At 60.3% G+C, this 16,969-nt stretch overlaps 1 protein-coding gene across 2 annotated transcripts in view; it reads left to right on the plus strand.

The window, feature by feature from the left end:
- Positions 1 to 16,969, plus strand: part of Kdm4b (lysine demethylase 4B) — a 96,738-nt gene that overhangs the window by 23,385 nt on the left and 56,384 nt on the right. For both annotated transcript variants that reach the window (XM_004865707.3, XM_004865709.3), the window contains exons 3-6: positions 5,004 to 5,169; positions 8,701 to 8,876; positions 9,297 to 9,411; positions 13,032 to 13,225. In XM_004865707.3, coding sequence (XP_004865764.1) covers positions 5,004 to 5,169; positions 8,701 to 8,876; positions 9,297 to 9,411; positions 13,032 to 13,225 — 651 coding nt within the window. The remainder of the gene's footprint in view (positions 1 to 5,003; positions 5,170 to 8,700; positions 8,877 to 9,296; positions 9,412 to 13,031; positions 13,226 to 16,969) is intronic.

Genomic DNA, 16,969 nt, shown 5'->3' on the forward strand with positions numbered 1-16,969 from the left:
ACCCTGGCGAGAAGTGGCTGGGTGAGCACCTGCTGCACACTCTCCCTGCCTGCCGCCCCGGAGTCCCCACCTGCGCTCAGCTCAGGCAGGGGATGTGTGTGTCCTGGGCGCTGTCAGCACCCTGTGTGGTCCCCTGTGTCCCCGCGGCTGCTGTCACACAGGGCCCCAGGTTTGCTGGCCGAGGGTTCTGGTGGTCGGGTGTCTGTGGTGTCTTCCCTCAGGGAAGATTTGTCTGGTTTTGCTCAGCTCTGGAAGCCACTGCATCCCCTGGCTGGTGGCCGCATCACTGCAGCCTCTGGCCCAACCTCCAGGCTCCTTCCGACGCTGGCCTCCCTCTCACTAGGACACCGGACACCAGGACATCGGGGATAGCCTTGGTCTGTGTGCTCTTTGGAGTGTGTGGGGAAGGACCCTGTGCTGTGCCACTGGACGTTTGCTCTCCCCTGCACTGCACCTGCCTCCGTCTCTGTTCGTAGTCCCAGCTGCAGCGTCTCCTGCCCCATGAGGAGCCCGGGACTTGGATGGGGTTGCCCTGGCATACCATTCTGCCCCCACAGCTCTTTCTTTTCAGTACCGGGGAGCAAACCCAGGGTCTTGGCACTAAGCTGCATCCCCAGACCTTTTTATTTTTCATTTTGAGACAGGGTCTCACTAAGTCCCTAAGTTGCCCAGTCTGGGGTTGAACTTGGGATCCTTCTGCCTCAGCCTCCCAGAGTGCTGGGACGACAGTGGCACGACCACCACACCTGGCTGTCCCTGCAGTTCTCGTCCACCCCTTTCTCGCTCCTGTGCTTGGTCTCTGGCAGTGAGAGCTGCAGTCCTACTTGAACAGAACCCAGACAGCCTGGGTTTCTCCTCTCAGTGTTTTGGCAGGCCTTGACCCCACCCAGCCGTCTTCCCTCACAGTCCCCTGCCTCAGTGTCTCCGCAGGGGCTGGAGCAGGATGAAAGCACAGGGCCTCTTGTCCCCAGGCTGCTGAGAATGGTTGTCACGCCCAGCGTGGGGCCTCTGCACTGCCTGGTCCGTGCAAAGCCGCAGCTCCCTGAAGCTGTCGCCCGGAAGCAGGCTGGGTCTCCTCTGCCAGCATCCACCTGGCGGCCCCAAGCAGCCCCGCCCCACACTCCCTCCCCTCAGCCTCGGAGCCTTGGCTTTGCCCCCATTCCCCTTTGCCGGGATGTTCTGCCCCAGCCCTCTTGGTGCCCTATGCTCCCTCCCCAGCTTCCTCCTGCCACCACCGAGCCGCCTTTCCTCGGCCTGCTCTGTCTCCCTCTCCCCTGCTCCGAGATGGTGCTTGTCAGTTGGTCCCTCTGCCTCCGGAATGAGCGCAGGCCGCTGCCCAGCCTGGGCGGTCCTAGGGCCCGAAGGTGAGGAGTCATGGCCAACTTCCTGCCTTGAAGGTGAGCGTGAAGTGCAAAGGCAGCCTGGGCTCCAGAGCAAGACCTTGTCTCAAAAACCCAAGAGTAAAGCAAAAGGGAACTGAGCAGCTCCCAGAGGCTGGGCTGGCCTCGGGCGGGACTGTGTTGGTGGGTGTGGGAGGAGATCCACAGCTCACAGAGCGTGTCCCCTCCTTGTCGAGGCCCTGGTGCCCACCTCTCTCCCAAGGCCCGAGCGTCTGTCACGTTGCAGCATCTGATAGGGACGCAATGGGGCGGGCGGCAGGGCCTCGAGCCCCATGTGTGCTCTCCAGGCGGGGGCTGAGGTGGACAAGGGCGGTGGGGACAGCACAGTCTGACACGTGCGTGAGGAGCCCAGCACCGCCCTAGGGAGGACACGTCCCGTCCCGTGTAACCATGGGCCTTGTCACTTACCTGCCCTTTTCCACGGCTGCCCACTTGTCCCTAAAATGTGTGTGGCGAGGCCGCTCCTGTCCCCGAGTGAGAAGGCCCAGCTGAGGAGCACAGGGCTCGGTCCGCTCCGTCCAAACCCCTCCCTCTGCCCAGTGTCGCTGAGACGCAGGTCCACCGCCAGCTCCCTTTCGGAAAGTGGTGGCCTGTGGAGCTGTCACTGCAGTTTGTTCCAGAATGTCCCCCCACCCCCAGGGTGGGTCCTGTTCCTTCGAGTGTCCCTTTGTCCTTGCTGTGCACGCACCTTTCCACGTGATGTGTATTTTCACTTCTCTTGAACATATCAAGTTTGGCCTGAGCCATTGGTGGAGACACTGGCTGTATCCGCAGCTCTGTGGCGTGTCGCACCCCATCCATCTGCAGGGCGAGTGCTCCTCTTCCCCCAGGTCCACATCAACACTGTCTTTGCCCCTGGTTCTGATTCCAGCATCCTAGAGGGTGTGAAGTGTTAGCTTCTTGACGATCATTTTTCTTTTTGGCTGAGGGTAGAACCCAGAGCCTCGAGCACGCAAGGCAAGTGTGCACCCCTGAGCTCCATCCCCAGCCCTTTTTATTTTTCACTTTGAGACAGGTCTTGGGAATTTGTTAAGTTACCCAGGTTGGGCTCAGACTCACGATGCTCCTGCCTCAGCCTCCTGAGCATCTGGGTTGACAGCTGTGCGCTGCTGTACCCAGCTCCTCTGTGGCCCTACTGTTCATTCCCCAGTCGCTGAACGATACTAAGCACGGTTTCACATGCTCATCTGTGTCTGCTGTGGAGAAATGCCTGTTCAAGAGCTTGGCCGGTTTTAACTCAGGCTGTTTTTCACCTTATAGTTTAAGGGCTCCACTTTTCTGTGTAGAGCACTCTGGACAGCTTGGGGTCCTCATGGGGACTTCACAAGGCCTGCCATCCCCATCTGTGCTGAATTGGAGGCTGGGTTCCAGGTGGGGCTCCAGTCAAATCCTGTAGAAAGTGTGTACAGGTGTCATTTCCCCTGGGGACAGTCCAGAGCCTCCACACCCAGCTGCATCCCAGCCCTTTTATTTACTTTGAGACAAGGAAACTTACTTCAAAAAGTACAAATGAAGTAGAGCGAAACAGCCATGCACGGTCCCTTGCCAGTGTGCGTGTACAGAGTCCTGCCGCTGCCCCAGAGCATGGGTGTGCGTGGTGTGTCCCGGTGGCAGGGCCCTGTGTCAGAGGAGGACTGTCAGGCCCCACCCGCCAGGCACGCAGCAGGCCAGAGACCTCGTAGCTCCACAGTGACGCTGATGGCCCCATCAAAGTCCTGGTCCCACCAGGCTGCCAGCTCCCCAGAGACGTTCCCGGAAGTCCTGTCTAGCCCAGATCCAGTGTCACCCTGGGAGGCCCTGTGTGGCCAGCGTGGGGCAGGGGGAGGCCAGGTAGGGACTGAGGGTCCACACAGCCTGGGGGCTGCAGAGTTGCAGGCAGCGAGGTGGGTCTCGGGCTGGCTGGGCCAATGTGGTGGCCTTGGGGCCCTGAGACTCACCTCCTGGCAACTGTTGGGTGGGTGGATGGCTGTACCTGCTCCCTGGAGGGGGTGTTTACAACAGCCCGGTCCTTTGTGCCCTGCTGTCCATGGCACATGTGTGCCCTGGCTGGTGGCACTACGGCTGCACAGAGCAGGGGGCTGTGGCCCTGGTGTGGGTGTTCCCACGGTAGCCCTTCACCAGAGTCCAGCCAGTGGGTTGGCCACTGTCCCCAGTGCTGAGTTCCCTGTGCCCAGGTGAGAGTGGGCTGGCCAAGTGCACCTGGGTAGATGAGGGCAGGTGGTGAGGGGGGTGGGTGTCCCCGGAGGTACTGCTTCTGCTTAAAGGAGGGTGGCCGTACCTGGGCTTCCAGGCGCTGCTTGCATGGGATTCCTGGGTTCGTGCTGCCCTCTAGTGCCGCCATGGGGTGCTGTAACTGGCAACAGGGCACCCTCAGCTAGGCGAGGCCCTGCCTCTCACTGGGTGGCTCAGTGCTATAGGGCGGGGTGTGTGTTGCCAACTTCCTGTGTTCTCGGGTCTGTGCGCACTGTGGTTCCTCTTACCTCGGACCTGTCTGGAGGGTCCTGGGGCCTTTGCACTCCATTTGGAGCATTTCATGGCCAAGCAGGATCCTCCCTGGTTTGGTGGGCCTGCCAGGGACAGGAGGGAGCAGCTCTGGCCTGTGCTTCCTGATGGGACACCAGGCTGGTGACAAAGGCTCTGGGTGGCATACAGACTCCATGTGATGTCCATGTGCCCAGCACGCAGGCGTGTGCATAGCTGGGGGGACCTGAGTGTCTCCGATGGCAGGGACCAGGCCCTGCAGCCGGGCACGAGTCCCTACTCTGGCCTGGGCTCTGATGGGCTGTGCTTCCCTTCCCTTCCCTTTTTCTGTGGTCCTGGGGCTTGAACCCAGGACCTTCCCACTGACTTCCTCCGCTCCTCACTGAGCTCCATCCCCAGGGTCTCTCTGAGGGGGCTGCCCAGCCTGGACTCCAACTTGCCGTCCTCCTGCCTCAGCCTCCAGAGTGCTGGAATGACAGGCGTGGGCCACTGTGCCTCGGGACTCTCTCACCTGCAAGAGCACACCCAGGGCTGTGGTCTTGAGTGCACATCAGACGTGTGCATATTAAGGGAAAGGAAAAATTATGAGAGATAGGAAAAATGGAAACAAAGGCTTTGTAAATAGGGAAGGGAGGACAGGGAATGGGGAAAAAATAAGAACCAAGATACGTCATGTAAAAAAAAAAAAAGATACGTCACGTACAGGTACAAGCACCCAATGATAAATGTAAATGTATTATATACCTAAAATGTACCAATAAAAGAATTTAAGGGAAAAAAAGTGTGCGTATTGATTTGGAGCCCAAGCCAGTGCTGAGGATGAGTCCCTGACAGCAACAGCTTTTAGTTCCGAGGCTGCAGTTAAAACAAGTGCACCGGCTTCCTGTATCGCCTTGGCTCTCAAAAGTGGGACGCCTCTGCTTTAATTAGCCAGCGTCATCCTGCCCTTTGTGCTGCGCGGCGGTGACAGGACGGGGCCAGCTCACAGTTCCTCCTCACCGCCCCCGGCTGCTGGGCCGGGTGCCATTGTCCCCGGCGGCCGGGGGTGTCTTCAGCATTCTGAGGGCGCAGAGGCTGGGGTGGCGGCAGTGTCGGAGCTCACCGTCTCTTCTCTCCCCGTAGGTGTGGCGCCCACGCAGCTGCAGCCATGGGGTCTGAGGACCATGGGGCCCAGAACCCCAGTTGCAAAATCATGACTTTTCGCCCAACTATGGAGGAGTTTAAAGACTTCAACAAATACGTGGCCTACATTGAATCGCAGGGAGCCCACCGTGCGGGCCTGGCCAAGGTGGGTGACATACTGGGCCCTGCAAAGGGCCCTGTGAGCCTTTCCTCATGGGCCCCTGGCCCTGATCTCCATTGGCAACATGCTGGTGGGTTGGGAGGGACACAGGCGTGGGCAGGCGCCTTGGATGCCGAGCCACGTCTCCCGAGTGGAGCTGGGGGGTGGGGGGCTGCACTTTTGCCCTTGTGTTCCTAGTCAAGCTGCTGTTGGAGATGACAGTGCAAGGGCGAGGCAGGGGTGGGAGGTAACGTGAGCCCCTTCTCCCACCCCGGCAACTCTGAGGCAGCTGTAGGTTGCCTTTCCAGGACAGTATACGCGTGCATGTGGGTGTGTGTGTGTGCGTGCGTGTGTGAATGTAGGCAGACCCCTGTGTCACACAGGTCCCTCAGCCATGGGGACCACTCACCTCACAGCTCAAAGCCAAGATGAATCGCGTGTGTCTCTGAGCTCTGCGGGTTGCGCCCTGTGTGAACCCACTGTACCTAGATGCCTGTCCCCCAGTCTCTGCTGAGTCCTCTGCACTGTTGCTGGCAGGGAACAGGGCCACAGAGCGTGTATGGATAAAACTTTAATCCATTCTTTTTGGTTTTTTTTGGTACTGGGGATCGAACTCAGGGCCTTGCGCTTTCGAGGCAGGCAGCGGAACCACTGAGCTAAATCCCCGGCCCATGGGACTTTTTTTTTTTTTTTTGGTACCAGGGATCGAACTCAAGTCCTTGCGCTTGCACAGCAGGCGGTGAAACCACTGAGCTAAATTCCCGGGCTGCCAATAAAACTTTATTCCTGGATGTTGGAGTGTGAATTTCACATCGCTTTCACTTGCTCCGAGATAACCTTTTGATCCCCCCCAAACATTTAAAAATGAAGAAAACAAATGAGAGCTAGGGATGGAACCCAGGGCCTCGCCCATGGTGGCCCCTGAGCCGTACCCCGGCCCACACTCCATTTTAAGCCCTCTCCCTGACCCTCTCTGCCATAGTTTGCCTGGCTTCTCTGTGGGGTCCCCTTTGGATATGGAGGGGACAGGCAGGATGGGGCAGGCCTGGGGAGCTGTGGGGAGAGGAGCAGAGGGCGCATGCGTATTGACACCATGGAGCAGATGGGCTCGGGGACCATCTGCTCGGGGTGCAGGCACCTCCGCTCCTCCAGATGGGGCCTCGGCTCCAGGACGCTAGCCTCTCTGCAGAGTGCAGTGCCTGCTGGCTGTGGACATGCTGTGGGTCTCCTCAGCCTCAGCACCCTGTGCGTGTGCGTGGGAGCGTGTGGGTCTGTCCTGCAGGGGTCAGCTGCTCCCAGTGTCCTCAGTGTTGCTGTGGCTCTGTGCATGGTGCCTGCAGCCAGCAGGGGGGGGCAGGGGAGGGCCCGGCTACTCCTACGTGGCCATCGCCCATGTCCACCTTGGTGGCTTTGCATGTGTGACCTGTCTGTTCTCCCGGGCCTGGTAGAAATGGGCCTCTGCGAGCTCCAGAGAGGGGACAGAGGAGTTGGCCTCAGGCGCTGAGCTTCCCCAGGGTGCGGTGCCTGTCCCCAAGCCCCCCAGCTCCTGGTGGCCTGTGTCAGGGACAGGCAGCTCTCATGCAGACCAGAAACTTCCGTGTCCAGAGTCCGGGCCCATTTCGGTGTCTGTGACAGGGGTGCCTGAGCAGAAGGGACAGCAGGTGGGGCAGCCTTGTAGTTTTATTTATTTAGTTTTTTGGTACTGGATATCGAACTCAGGACCTTGTGCTTTCGAGGCAGGTGCAGTGCCACTGAGCTAAATCCCCGGCCCCCTTGTAGTTTTTTTTGGCGAGACAGGCCTTACCAAGTTGCCCAGGCTGGGCTTTCCAGTCCTCCTTCCTCAGCCTCCTGCAGCATGTGGGGTAGCAAAGAGCTGTGAAGCAGCCTCCTACAGTGCAGCTCAGTTTGCAGTCCCTTCGGGTAGGCCCGGTAGGGCTGGTCCAGTTGCGGGCTCCCCTGTGCAGGAGGCACAGGTGCTCTGTGAGGCAGGGGCCCCCATGTGCATCAGAAGCACCTCAGGAGCTGCCTGTCATTCTAGCTTCTTGGGAGGCAGAGGCAGGAGGATCACAAGTTTGATGCCAGCCTGGCAAGTTAGACCTGATCTCCAAAAAGAAAAGAAGAGAAGAGAAGAGAGGAGAGGAGAGGAGAAGAAAAGAAAAGGCAGCTGAGAGAGAGGTGCAGCCTCCGTCACCGCCCAGCCAGCAGTCCCTGTGCTGTCTCCTTGTCCCTCTCTCATCCTGGAATTTCAGCTCTTGGCTTGAGGCCCAGGACACTGCATGCTGGCAGCTGACCTCAGGGCCCTCCTGTCATACAACCTGCACCAGACTTGGGCACCCAGGCGCCCTTGTGTCTTGGCTGTGCCTGAGAGAGGGGTGGGGAGAGGTCTTTGGAGAGAGGGGCTCATGTCCCTTGTCAGCTCCAAGTCAGGGTCCTCCGGGCACCGTGGACATTCAGGGCCAGGTCATCTGGGGAGGGCGTCCCGGGCACCACAGGTGCTGAGCAGCGTCCCTGGCCTCCACCTGCTGCAGGCTAGGGCTCCCCCAGTGTGACAGCCACATGGGAGTCAGGCTTGCTTGGCTGAGAGCCGGGGCCCTGTGGTGGTGGATGTCTGCGTTGGTGAGCGCAACCCCCCATGGCCCTCTGTCATCAGCAGGCAGCCGAGCCAAAGCCATCGCAACACAGGCTTCTGCCACTGTGATCGTGATTGTGGGATCCATGGGGACAGCAAGTGGCTCCAGCTGTTCCTGGAGCTGTCCATGAACTCGGAGTCCCCAGGGCTTTCCTGCCTCTGTGCCCAGTGTGGCACTGGCACTTCCAGCTTGGAGCTGATGAGCTGAGTTGGGGATCTGGCCCCTTCTGCCCCAGCTGGGGCCCAGGAGGAGGATGGGGCCTGCAGAGGGCGCTGCCAGCTGGCTCTTCCTCCTCCTCTTCCTCCTCTGTCCTCTCCACTTGTCCCGGCCTTGGAGTTGACTTGGGACTTCACAGGTCACTACCATGCTCTGAGTCCTGTCCCCCCCTTCCCAGCAGGTGCTGGTGGCCTCAGCGTCCTCAGCTGTAGATGGGGTCACTACTCTGCCCCCCTCTGGGCTGCCTCGGGGAGCAGAGGTGCTGGGTCCCAGTCAGCTCGGCACAGCACCCCCCTGTGAGCCGGCCCTGTCCCCACCCCTCTGCCCGTCCTAGTTGGAACTGTCACTTCCTCAGTTCAGTTGAAGTCATTGCTCTCCCTGTGGCCTTGCCTGTGCATCCTCCCTTCTCCTTGTGCCCTCCTGAGCTGTCCCCTACCCTCTCCTGTCACAAACCCCAGGACCAAGGGACTTTACCTCAGCTCCTGGCTGGTGGTCTGAGGCACCACAGCTGGCCTGGGCCGTGGGCTGTGGTCCTGTGGGGGCTGCTTTCCCTGCACTCTGGGCCACAGGGACAGGGGGCCGGCACCGGGGCACTGCTGTGCCGTGACCCAGGGCCCAGGGTCAGGGTCCAGTGACCCCAGCTGACCTGGCGTGGTGGGAGCTCTGTCGTGATGCCCTCCCTGTCTTGCAGATCATCCCCCCGAAGGAGTGGAAGCCCAGACAGACGTACGATGACATTGACGATGTGGTCATCCCGGCCCCCATCCAGCAGGTGGTGACGGGCCAGTCAGGGCTCTTCACGCAGTACAACATCCAGAAGAAGGCGATGACCGTGGGCGAGTACCGCCGGCTGGCCAACAGCGAGAAGTACGCGCCTTCTGCAGTGTCAGTTGGCAGCCCGGAAACAAGGGCCTTGCCGTGCCTCCCATGTGCCGCTCCTGGCTTCCTTCACCGCACCAAGGGCACAGGCCGTCACCTGTTCCCTGCCCCATGGCCTCCTCCTCATCCTTCTGTGTTCCCGCCTGTGCCATGAGCTGGGCCTGGTCTGTCCCCCTCACCTTGTGTCCCTGGTCCCCTAAGGCCTCCACCCAGCTGCCAGCTTGTGTTGAGACTTGGGTCCCAGTGTGATACCGAGGAGGAGGGACATGACGATGGCTTGGCCTCCCCCATGGCGGTCCCTGGGTACCCCGAGGAGTCCTCCCTTATGTGCTAGAGGTGTCCGTATCCTTTGGGCCAAGGGTGGGCCATGGTGCTGGGTCATTGCAAGCTGTCTGGTGCTGTCCCCAGGTACTGCACCCCAAGGCACCAGGACTTCGATGACCTTGAGCGCAAGTACTGGAAGAACCTCACCTTTGTGTCCCCCATCTACGGGGCTGACATCAGCGGCTCCCTGTATGACGACGTGAGTCCCCTGGGGCAGAGGGTGTGGGCGACGCTGAGGGAGTCACCCTGGCGGGGGACAGTGGTTCTGAGGTTGGCACAGAGCACTCCCCATGGTGACACAGCCCCATCCCTGATTCCCTGCACACCTGACCGACCAGAGTTTGCCTGTCCTGGGCTTTTCCTGTCCATGGGGGTCATGCTGTGTCCTCTGTGCCTGGTGTCTCCCACTGAGCACGGCGTCCTCAGGGTCTAACCTGAGAGTGGATCGCTGCAGGTTTGCTTGTGGAGGAGCCACCAGGGCGACTCTGCCTGCAGCCGCTGCACTGCATCATGTCCCCCCTGGTAGCAGGAGGCTCTGTGTGCCCTCGAGACATGTGACACGCCATGGTTCTGGGTGCATCGGAGTCCTAGTGGGTGTGAAGCGGTGTCTGGGATGCGCACTTTGCTTGGGTACTGCTGGCATGCATCTTTCTGTGCTGTCCTGAGAGACCCTTGGCTCATGTCTGGGTTGGGCTGTTCGAGGTGAGAATTTCTCATGCATTGAGGTTATGTGTTCCCGTGTATTGAGATTTACAGGTATTTTCTCCCATTGCTCTTCTGAGGTTGTCTTTTTATGTTCTTGGTGGTGTGGTTTGAACCCCCCACTTTTATTTGATGGGGTCCAACTTACACTTTTTTCCTTTATTGCTGTGCTTTTGATGTCATATCTAAGTGTCCGTCAACAACTCTAAGTCATGAAGATCTACTCCTGTTTTCTTCTGAGAGTTTTTTAGTCTTGGTTCTGTCTGAGGGCATTGTGAATTCATTTCTTTCCTGCTCATTTTTCTTCCTCTTCCTCCCCTCCCTCCCTCTCCTCTCCTCTTCCCCTTCTTCTTCATGATCCTGGGAACTGACCCCCAGGCCTTTGCACTGAACTCCATCCACAGACAAGTTTTAGTGTTTATTTTCAGACAGGGTCCGCTCTTTAGATCACCCAGGCTGGGCTTGAACTTGTGATCCTCTTGCTTAGCCCCCCAGAGTGCTGGCATGGCAGGCCTGTGGGACACCGTGTGTGCCCGGCTGTTAGGAATATTAGATGGCATGAGGGAGGGCTCACATTGCTCCTTTGCATGGGGACAGCAGTTGTCCCAGAGCCATTAGTTGAAAAGATTTCTTTCCCCAGTGAGTGGTGCTGATACTAGGTGCGATACCTACAGCATTATTGACTTTCCTGTTTAAAAAATAAACATAAATATTTCTTAGGACTTTAGGTTCACAACACAGCAGAGTAGAAAGTGGAGAGCCCCACCTGGGCCTGTCCCCGACATGCTCAGCCCTACCAGTGGGGTTTGCAGCCGTCCGGCTGTGTGGCCGTGCTGCTTGGGCTGCACGCTCAGCGGGTGGACACAGGTGAATCTGCCACCGCTGTGGTGGCCCACACAGGAATCTCACTGCCCTCAAGGCGCTGGCTCCTTTCCTGTCTCTGAGGTTCTGCTTTGCCGACTGTCACAGCCTGGATTGGCTTGGTGCTCACTCCGGTCACTGCGTCCTGTTGTCATGGGCCTGGAGGCTTCCTGCAGGCCTGCAGGGCTGATGGCTGCATCCCATCATCCAGGCGCATGCAGTTCGTTACCCTTCTCCTTGCTGAAGGCCGAGCTTCTCGCTTCTGGCTGGGGTCCTTCCACCCCGCTGCAGGTACAGGCTTGAGTGGGGAGCAGGCTTGGCTGTGCAGGACCTGCCGGCCTGGCCTCCAGAGCGGTTGTGCCCTTCACACTCTCACCAGAGACTGGGGACTCTGGTCGCTCCCTCGCTGTTAGCTGCCTGGGCTTGGGCCTTCTGACAGGGCGTGCACATGGCGTCTTGGCTGTTGTAGCCTGTGGTTCCTGGTGGCCTGTGAGGTGGCCCTGTTCATGTGCTTGTTTGCTGTCTGTCCAGCTTCTTTGCCCAGGTGGCTCTTCAGGTCTTTTGTTGTTTGTTGTTTTTGAGACAGGGGCTCACTCTGTAGGCCAGGCTGGCCTTGAGCTCACTGAGTAACTCAGGCTGGCCTTGAACTTTCGGCAGTCCTCCTGCCTCAGCCTCCCCGGTGCTGGGATGACAGGTGTGCTCTGCCATGCCTGGCCCATCTTCAGGTCCTCAGTCCATTTTCAATGAGGTTGTGTTTTGCTGCTGCGTTTTGCGAGCCTGTTGTGTGCTGTGGGGCTGTCAGGTGTTCTGCGAGTCACCTTCCCTCAGCCTGTGGCTTGTTGTCTCATCCCTTAAGGCTCTTCTGTTACTGCTTTTATTTTTATTTTTTTGGTATTGGGGATTGAACTCAGAACCTTGCACTTGCCAGGTAGGTGTGGCGCCACTGAGGTAAATCCCGGCCCTGTTACTGTCTTTAAATAAAAGTTCACAATGGGAGTGGGCCGGGGATTTAGCTCAGTGGTTTCGCCGCCTGCTGCACAAGCGCAAGGACCTGAGTTTGATCCCTGGTGCCAAAAAAAAAAAAAAAAAATTCACAATGAGAGCCCAGTCCCATGAGAACCTGCCTTGTGCCTGCCCCCCTCCAGCTGCATGCAGCCATGGCTCTGTGAAGGACTCTGTGGCCACTCGGGCTTCAGAGCTGTGGGCTGGGGCCTGCGAGCTGCACCTGCCAAGAGCCAGGGGCAGTCGGGGCTCACCTGTGGGTTTCATATGCTGTGCAGCACTTTTTTACAGATGAGGAAACCAAGGCACAGCAGAGAAACACTTTTCTCTCCTCACAAGATAAATCAGCACCTGGGCCAGACTCAGGCCTGGGTCCCCTTCTCTGCCCATGTCATGGTCCACTGTGCTGTGAGCGTGTGGGCTGGATGGGGCACAGTTTGGCCCCAGCTGTAGGTTGAGGGTGACTTGTTTGTGATGTTCCTTTCCTGACCTTGGGCAGCGCCTACTTGTGGAGCCCTTGGGCTTCTTACCCTTGCCTCCAGGAGTTGGATGCTGTCACCTCTCCGTGTTCTGGGCTCCTGCCAGGGCTCGGTTTGCAGTCGCCACTGGTCCTTAACGCAGGGTCCTGGGTGGGGTGGACTGAGAATGAGTGAGGACACTCGGGATCCTGAGTGTCCCGAAGACTGGCAGGCTCGGAGTGCCCAGGGCCTGGAGTTGATTGACCCTTTTAGGATCGCTCATGGTGAGTTGGGGTGGTGGGCTTGTAGCGTTAAGGATCGGTGAGCTGTCGGGGTCCCCTTGTCTGCTGGGCTGCACACTGTCACACCTCCTGGGACGCAGGTGCTGGAAGGGCGGTCGTGGAAGCAGGCCCTGCCTACACTGATGCTGGCTCGCCCTGTGGGGACTTTTCCTCCTCCTCAGTGGTTCATGACCCTGTGCAGGCTTTGGAGCGAGATCCCTGCCCTGCACAGCTGGCACACAGCACAGTGCAGGATCAGTGGTGGTCTGAGGGGCAGGTGGTGGCAGATGTGCCAGGCTCTCCTGCTCTGTGGTGATCGGCTCTGGTGGCTTTGAACTCTGCAGTGGGCAGGCTCAGGGGCTGACTGCCAGGTCCCGGGCTCTTGGACACCCAGTTCACACCAGGAACTCGGGGTGACCGACCAGGCCTCCTGTTCTTCCCAGGTGCACAGGGATGAGTCCTGGGTCCTGGGTGGTGGCCGTGCTGACCCGCTGCATCCCCTTGCCTACCCGCAGGACGTGGCGCAGTGGAACATTGGGAGCCTGCGGACCATCCTGGACATGGTGGAGCGGGAGTGTGGCACCATCATCGAGGGTGTGAACACGCCCTACCTATACTTCGGCATGTGGAAGACCACCTTTGCCTGGCACACGGAGGACATGGACCTCTACAGCATCAACTACCTGCACTTCGGCGAGCCCAAGTCCTGGTGAGTGCTGTGCTGTGCTGGTCCTCGCTGGAGCCAGAGCAGAGCTGGGACGGTGCTGGTGTCCCTGGGCCAGAGTGTGGATCTCGTGTCCCCCCGGCTTTGACCCTGCACTTCCCTGGCTCTGGCCTTGGGCCCTGGGTCCAGACTGCAGACTGCTGGGTGGCGAGTCGGCCCCAAGGCCAGCCCCGGAGGCGAGTGTCCCATTGTCAGAGGGGCCCGAGGGCTGCAAGGGGACATCCTGACACATATGTCTCATGCTGTCTTCTCTGCACTTGGTGCAGGGGCCACAAGGCAGTGTCACTGGGCAGGATGGTGCCAGCCGCTGCTGTTGCATGGGGACCCTGCCTCCCCTTGCCCATCCCTGGCTGTCAGAGCTGCTGTCTCTGCATGGTCCCAGCTCAGAGGGTATGATGGGCTAGGAGGGGGGCACAGCAGAGCTGGCAGTCCTGAGGGGAGGGGAAGGGCACAGTGCCCAGGTGCAGGTGAGTGGGGTACCCCAGGTACGGAGCCCTGTCTATCCGAGGTGGTGGCTGCATCTCTCCTTGCTGCCAGCCCCTCTCCAACACCAGCTGGCAGGACTGCCTTGCCTTGTTGTGGAGTGGGGTGGAGGTGCCAGTGGGAACCGCTTCTCCCGCTTGCCCCAGCACCCACTGCCCCCTACTCCCCCCTGGGTTCTCTTGAGGTGGAGCCCCTGCCCTGCTGTGGCAAGTGGGTGACGCCCAGCCAGGTGTGGGGCCGGGAGGCCAGCAGCAGTGAGGCTTGGCACACGTGTCCCAGGGCTGCAGTAACACATTGCATATGCCTCATGGGGTGCAGGCAGCGCAGACTTTCTGTCTCAACCACGGAGCCGAGAAGCCCCGAGCCAGCCTCCTGGGCTGAGTCCAGGCACAGGCGGCAGGGCTGCTCCTCATGAGGCTCCAGGAGAACCTGGTCCCCTCCCGGCTCCTAGAGGCGCCTGCAGCCCTCGGCTCTCAGCCCCGTCCTCCATCTGGAGAGCCAGCACTGCCATCTTCAGCCTCTCTCGGCCTCTCACCCTCCCGAGCCTGCTCAAGGGGCCCTGGGGGATGCTGGGCCCTGGTGGTCAGGATGGTCCCCCTGGGGGTCCTTAGCCCAGCTACAGAGTCCTTTCCCCTAGAGGTGACATTTGCACAGGTCCTGGGGAGGATGATGGGGACCTCATGGGCTCTGGTTCTTCCCGTGCTGGCCGCAGGCACCAGCCCGAGCTGGGACACTTTCTTGGAATCCTGTTGTCATCCCAGCGTCTTTTCAGCTCGGATCTCATTTTGTGGTTGTTCTGTAGCTTTGCATTGACCCCTCATCTTGGAAACTGGTAGACAAGGTGTTTGTCTTTTGGGAAAACTTTGGAGATAATGTTGGGGTGGTGTCAGCTCTGTCTCTCAAAGGGCTCAAGTCTGCATTTGGGGGAACCAGAAGCGCCATGTTCAGCATTGTGGCCCTGAGCTGCACGCAGGGGGCCTTTCCAGGTGCAGTGGCTCTGTCTGGTCCAGCATAGAAAGGGTGGCCAGCGTGTCATGGTGTCCCAGTGACGGGTCCCCGCTGCCATCCCACTGCCCGCTCCCTGGAGGCAGGAGCAGACCTGCTGGGTTGGAGAGTGTGTGGCCGGTGCAGCCCTGGGCCCTGAGCGTCCCAGTGGGGTGAGGTGGCAGTGCTGGCCTCAGCCTCTGCTCCCAGGGATGGGTTCCCACGCCCAGGCCACGGGTCACAGAGGCAGCTGTGAGCACGTGTGGGGTGGACTGGCACTGCTTGCCCGTAGTGGGAACTGTCCTGCTGCTGAGAGCCACTAGGAGGCGCTCCTGCCCTTCCGCACCGCTCTCCTTGTGGTGGTTCCTGGGCGTGACCAGTGTCCCTCCTTACAGCTGCTGGCTGAGCCTGGAGCCGGGAGCCTGGAGCCGGGAGTGGCTGGGAGGCACAGGTGCCTGGCTGGGTGGGTGGGGCTTGGGAAGCAGCCCCTCTGCTGAGCCCTTATCTGGCTCAGGTCTGGGGAGAAAACTGCATCTCCTCCTTAAGAAAGAACACAGAAGGCAAAGCTGGGAGGGAACACACTGCCCCCAGCACGCGTAGGAGCCTGCCGGGACCCTGGCTCCTCTCTGTGGCCTTGCAGGGCCTGGGTGAAGCTGTGTCCCTGGGGACAGGGTCCTGGTGGGCCGTTTGGGCACTACTTGGGCAGGACCCGGTTTGTGCCTTGGGAGGGCCCTCCGCTGCCTGCTGCTGCTCTGCACAGCTCCGGCCTTCACCCTACCTGTGTCCTCCCATGACGACGTGGGAAGAGCCCTGGGGACAGCGAATGGATGGCAGCAGCTCCTCCGGGGAGAGTGCCGAGGGCGCCTGGCCTGGCCCTGTTCTCATCCTGCAGGAGGGGTCTGTCCAGGAGGGGCTTCCCACAGTGACACCCCTCCCCAGGCTCGGGGCTGCGGGAGGGCAGGGCCCTTAGGGGGTTCAGTGACCCAGAGCCCCTCTGACCCCGATGCCGCCTCATCTGTGAGCCGTCCTCCCTCCGGACTTCGCATGCCTGCCCTAGGCTGGGTTCAGAGACCCACGTGACCCCCACAGCAGCGCCTGAGGCCCACCCAGCCCTTCCTCTCCTTCCTGAGCCCAGTGCCAGCTGGGCTCCTGGCGATGGGATGGTGCAGCTGTGCCTGCGCCTGTGTGCACGCTGTCTCCCTAGTTAGAGCCTCTTACGTCGGCATCAGCTTGATTGCGTGGTTTGTGACTGTTTTGGTGGCTCTTGCTCAGTGTTGACATTTGCAGGTTTGCAGGGGCTTGTGAAGCCTTTCTGTGCCCGCTGGTGCATGGTAGTGAGACCCCAACATCAAGGTGATGCAACAGCCAGGCAGCCAGGCTGAGCAGCTCTCGAACCTCCCCCCGGTGGCCCTGGTGTTTGGGGTCACAGAGGACACTGCCCTGGTTCCTCCTGGGGCTCTGGTCGATGGGCTGTGCTGGTGGCGCAGCCGGGGCCGGTGTCCACCCAGTGGCTCCCTGCCCTGTGGTGTGTGGTGCCTCATCCAGTGACCAGGGCAGGGCCAGAGGCCAGCAGGAAGCCCGAGTTGGGGCCTGGCAGTCTCTGCTGGCCACATGGGACTTCACGCTCTGAGTGCCTGCACCTCGGTGGTCCCATCCTGGCCCCTGTGGCACTTGGGCAGCCCCTCCCCGATGCTGCCAGGCTGGGGCTGGCACAGGCTCTGGGAGGGGAGAGGGGGGCAGAGGGAAGAGACGGTGCCCGGGGAGATGGAGGCAGGGTGAGCTGGGCCTCCGTCCCTCACCGGGCACACCAGCAGAGTCCCTCTCCTCAGCCACAGAGGCGAGCCTCAGTGAGAAAGGCGGGAGAAAGTGAGTGCTTCAGAAGGCACGGTTACAGAGAGCAGGGCGTCGTCTGTGGAGACTCGCAGGGGCGCGTGGGGCTGGTCCCCTGGAGAGCGGGAGCAGAGTACTATATCCCACGGTGTTCGCACCAGCCCCCAGGCCCCTGTCTGCCCAGAGCAGGGAGACCCTCGGAGCAGCCCCAGCCTGTCCCTCAGGCCTGAGTCCTTGGCCCTGTGTCCTGTCTGGCCTGCACTCAGTGCCCGGGGAGTGTATGGGAGGGGTCCTCTCTCTGCACAAGGAGCATCCTTCCCGCTCAGGAGGTGGCTGTCACAGACGGCCGTACACAGGCCCGTGCCTCCTCCCAGAGTGGTTATGGGGACCAGCTGAGGGGCCTGAGTCCCACTCGGCTGGTTCTGGGAATGG

Source organism: Heterocephalus glaber, unplaced genomic scaffold (genome assembly GCF_053883595.1).
Source record: "Heterocephalus glaber isolate CG9 unplaced genomic scaffold, H.glaber_assembly_v1.0 deba00001760, whole genome shotgun sequence".
Taxonomy (NCBI): domain Eukaryota; kingdom Metazoa; phylum Chordata; class Mammalia; order Rodentia; family Bathyergidae; genus Heterocephalus; species Heterocephalus glaber.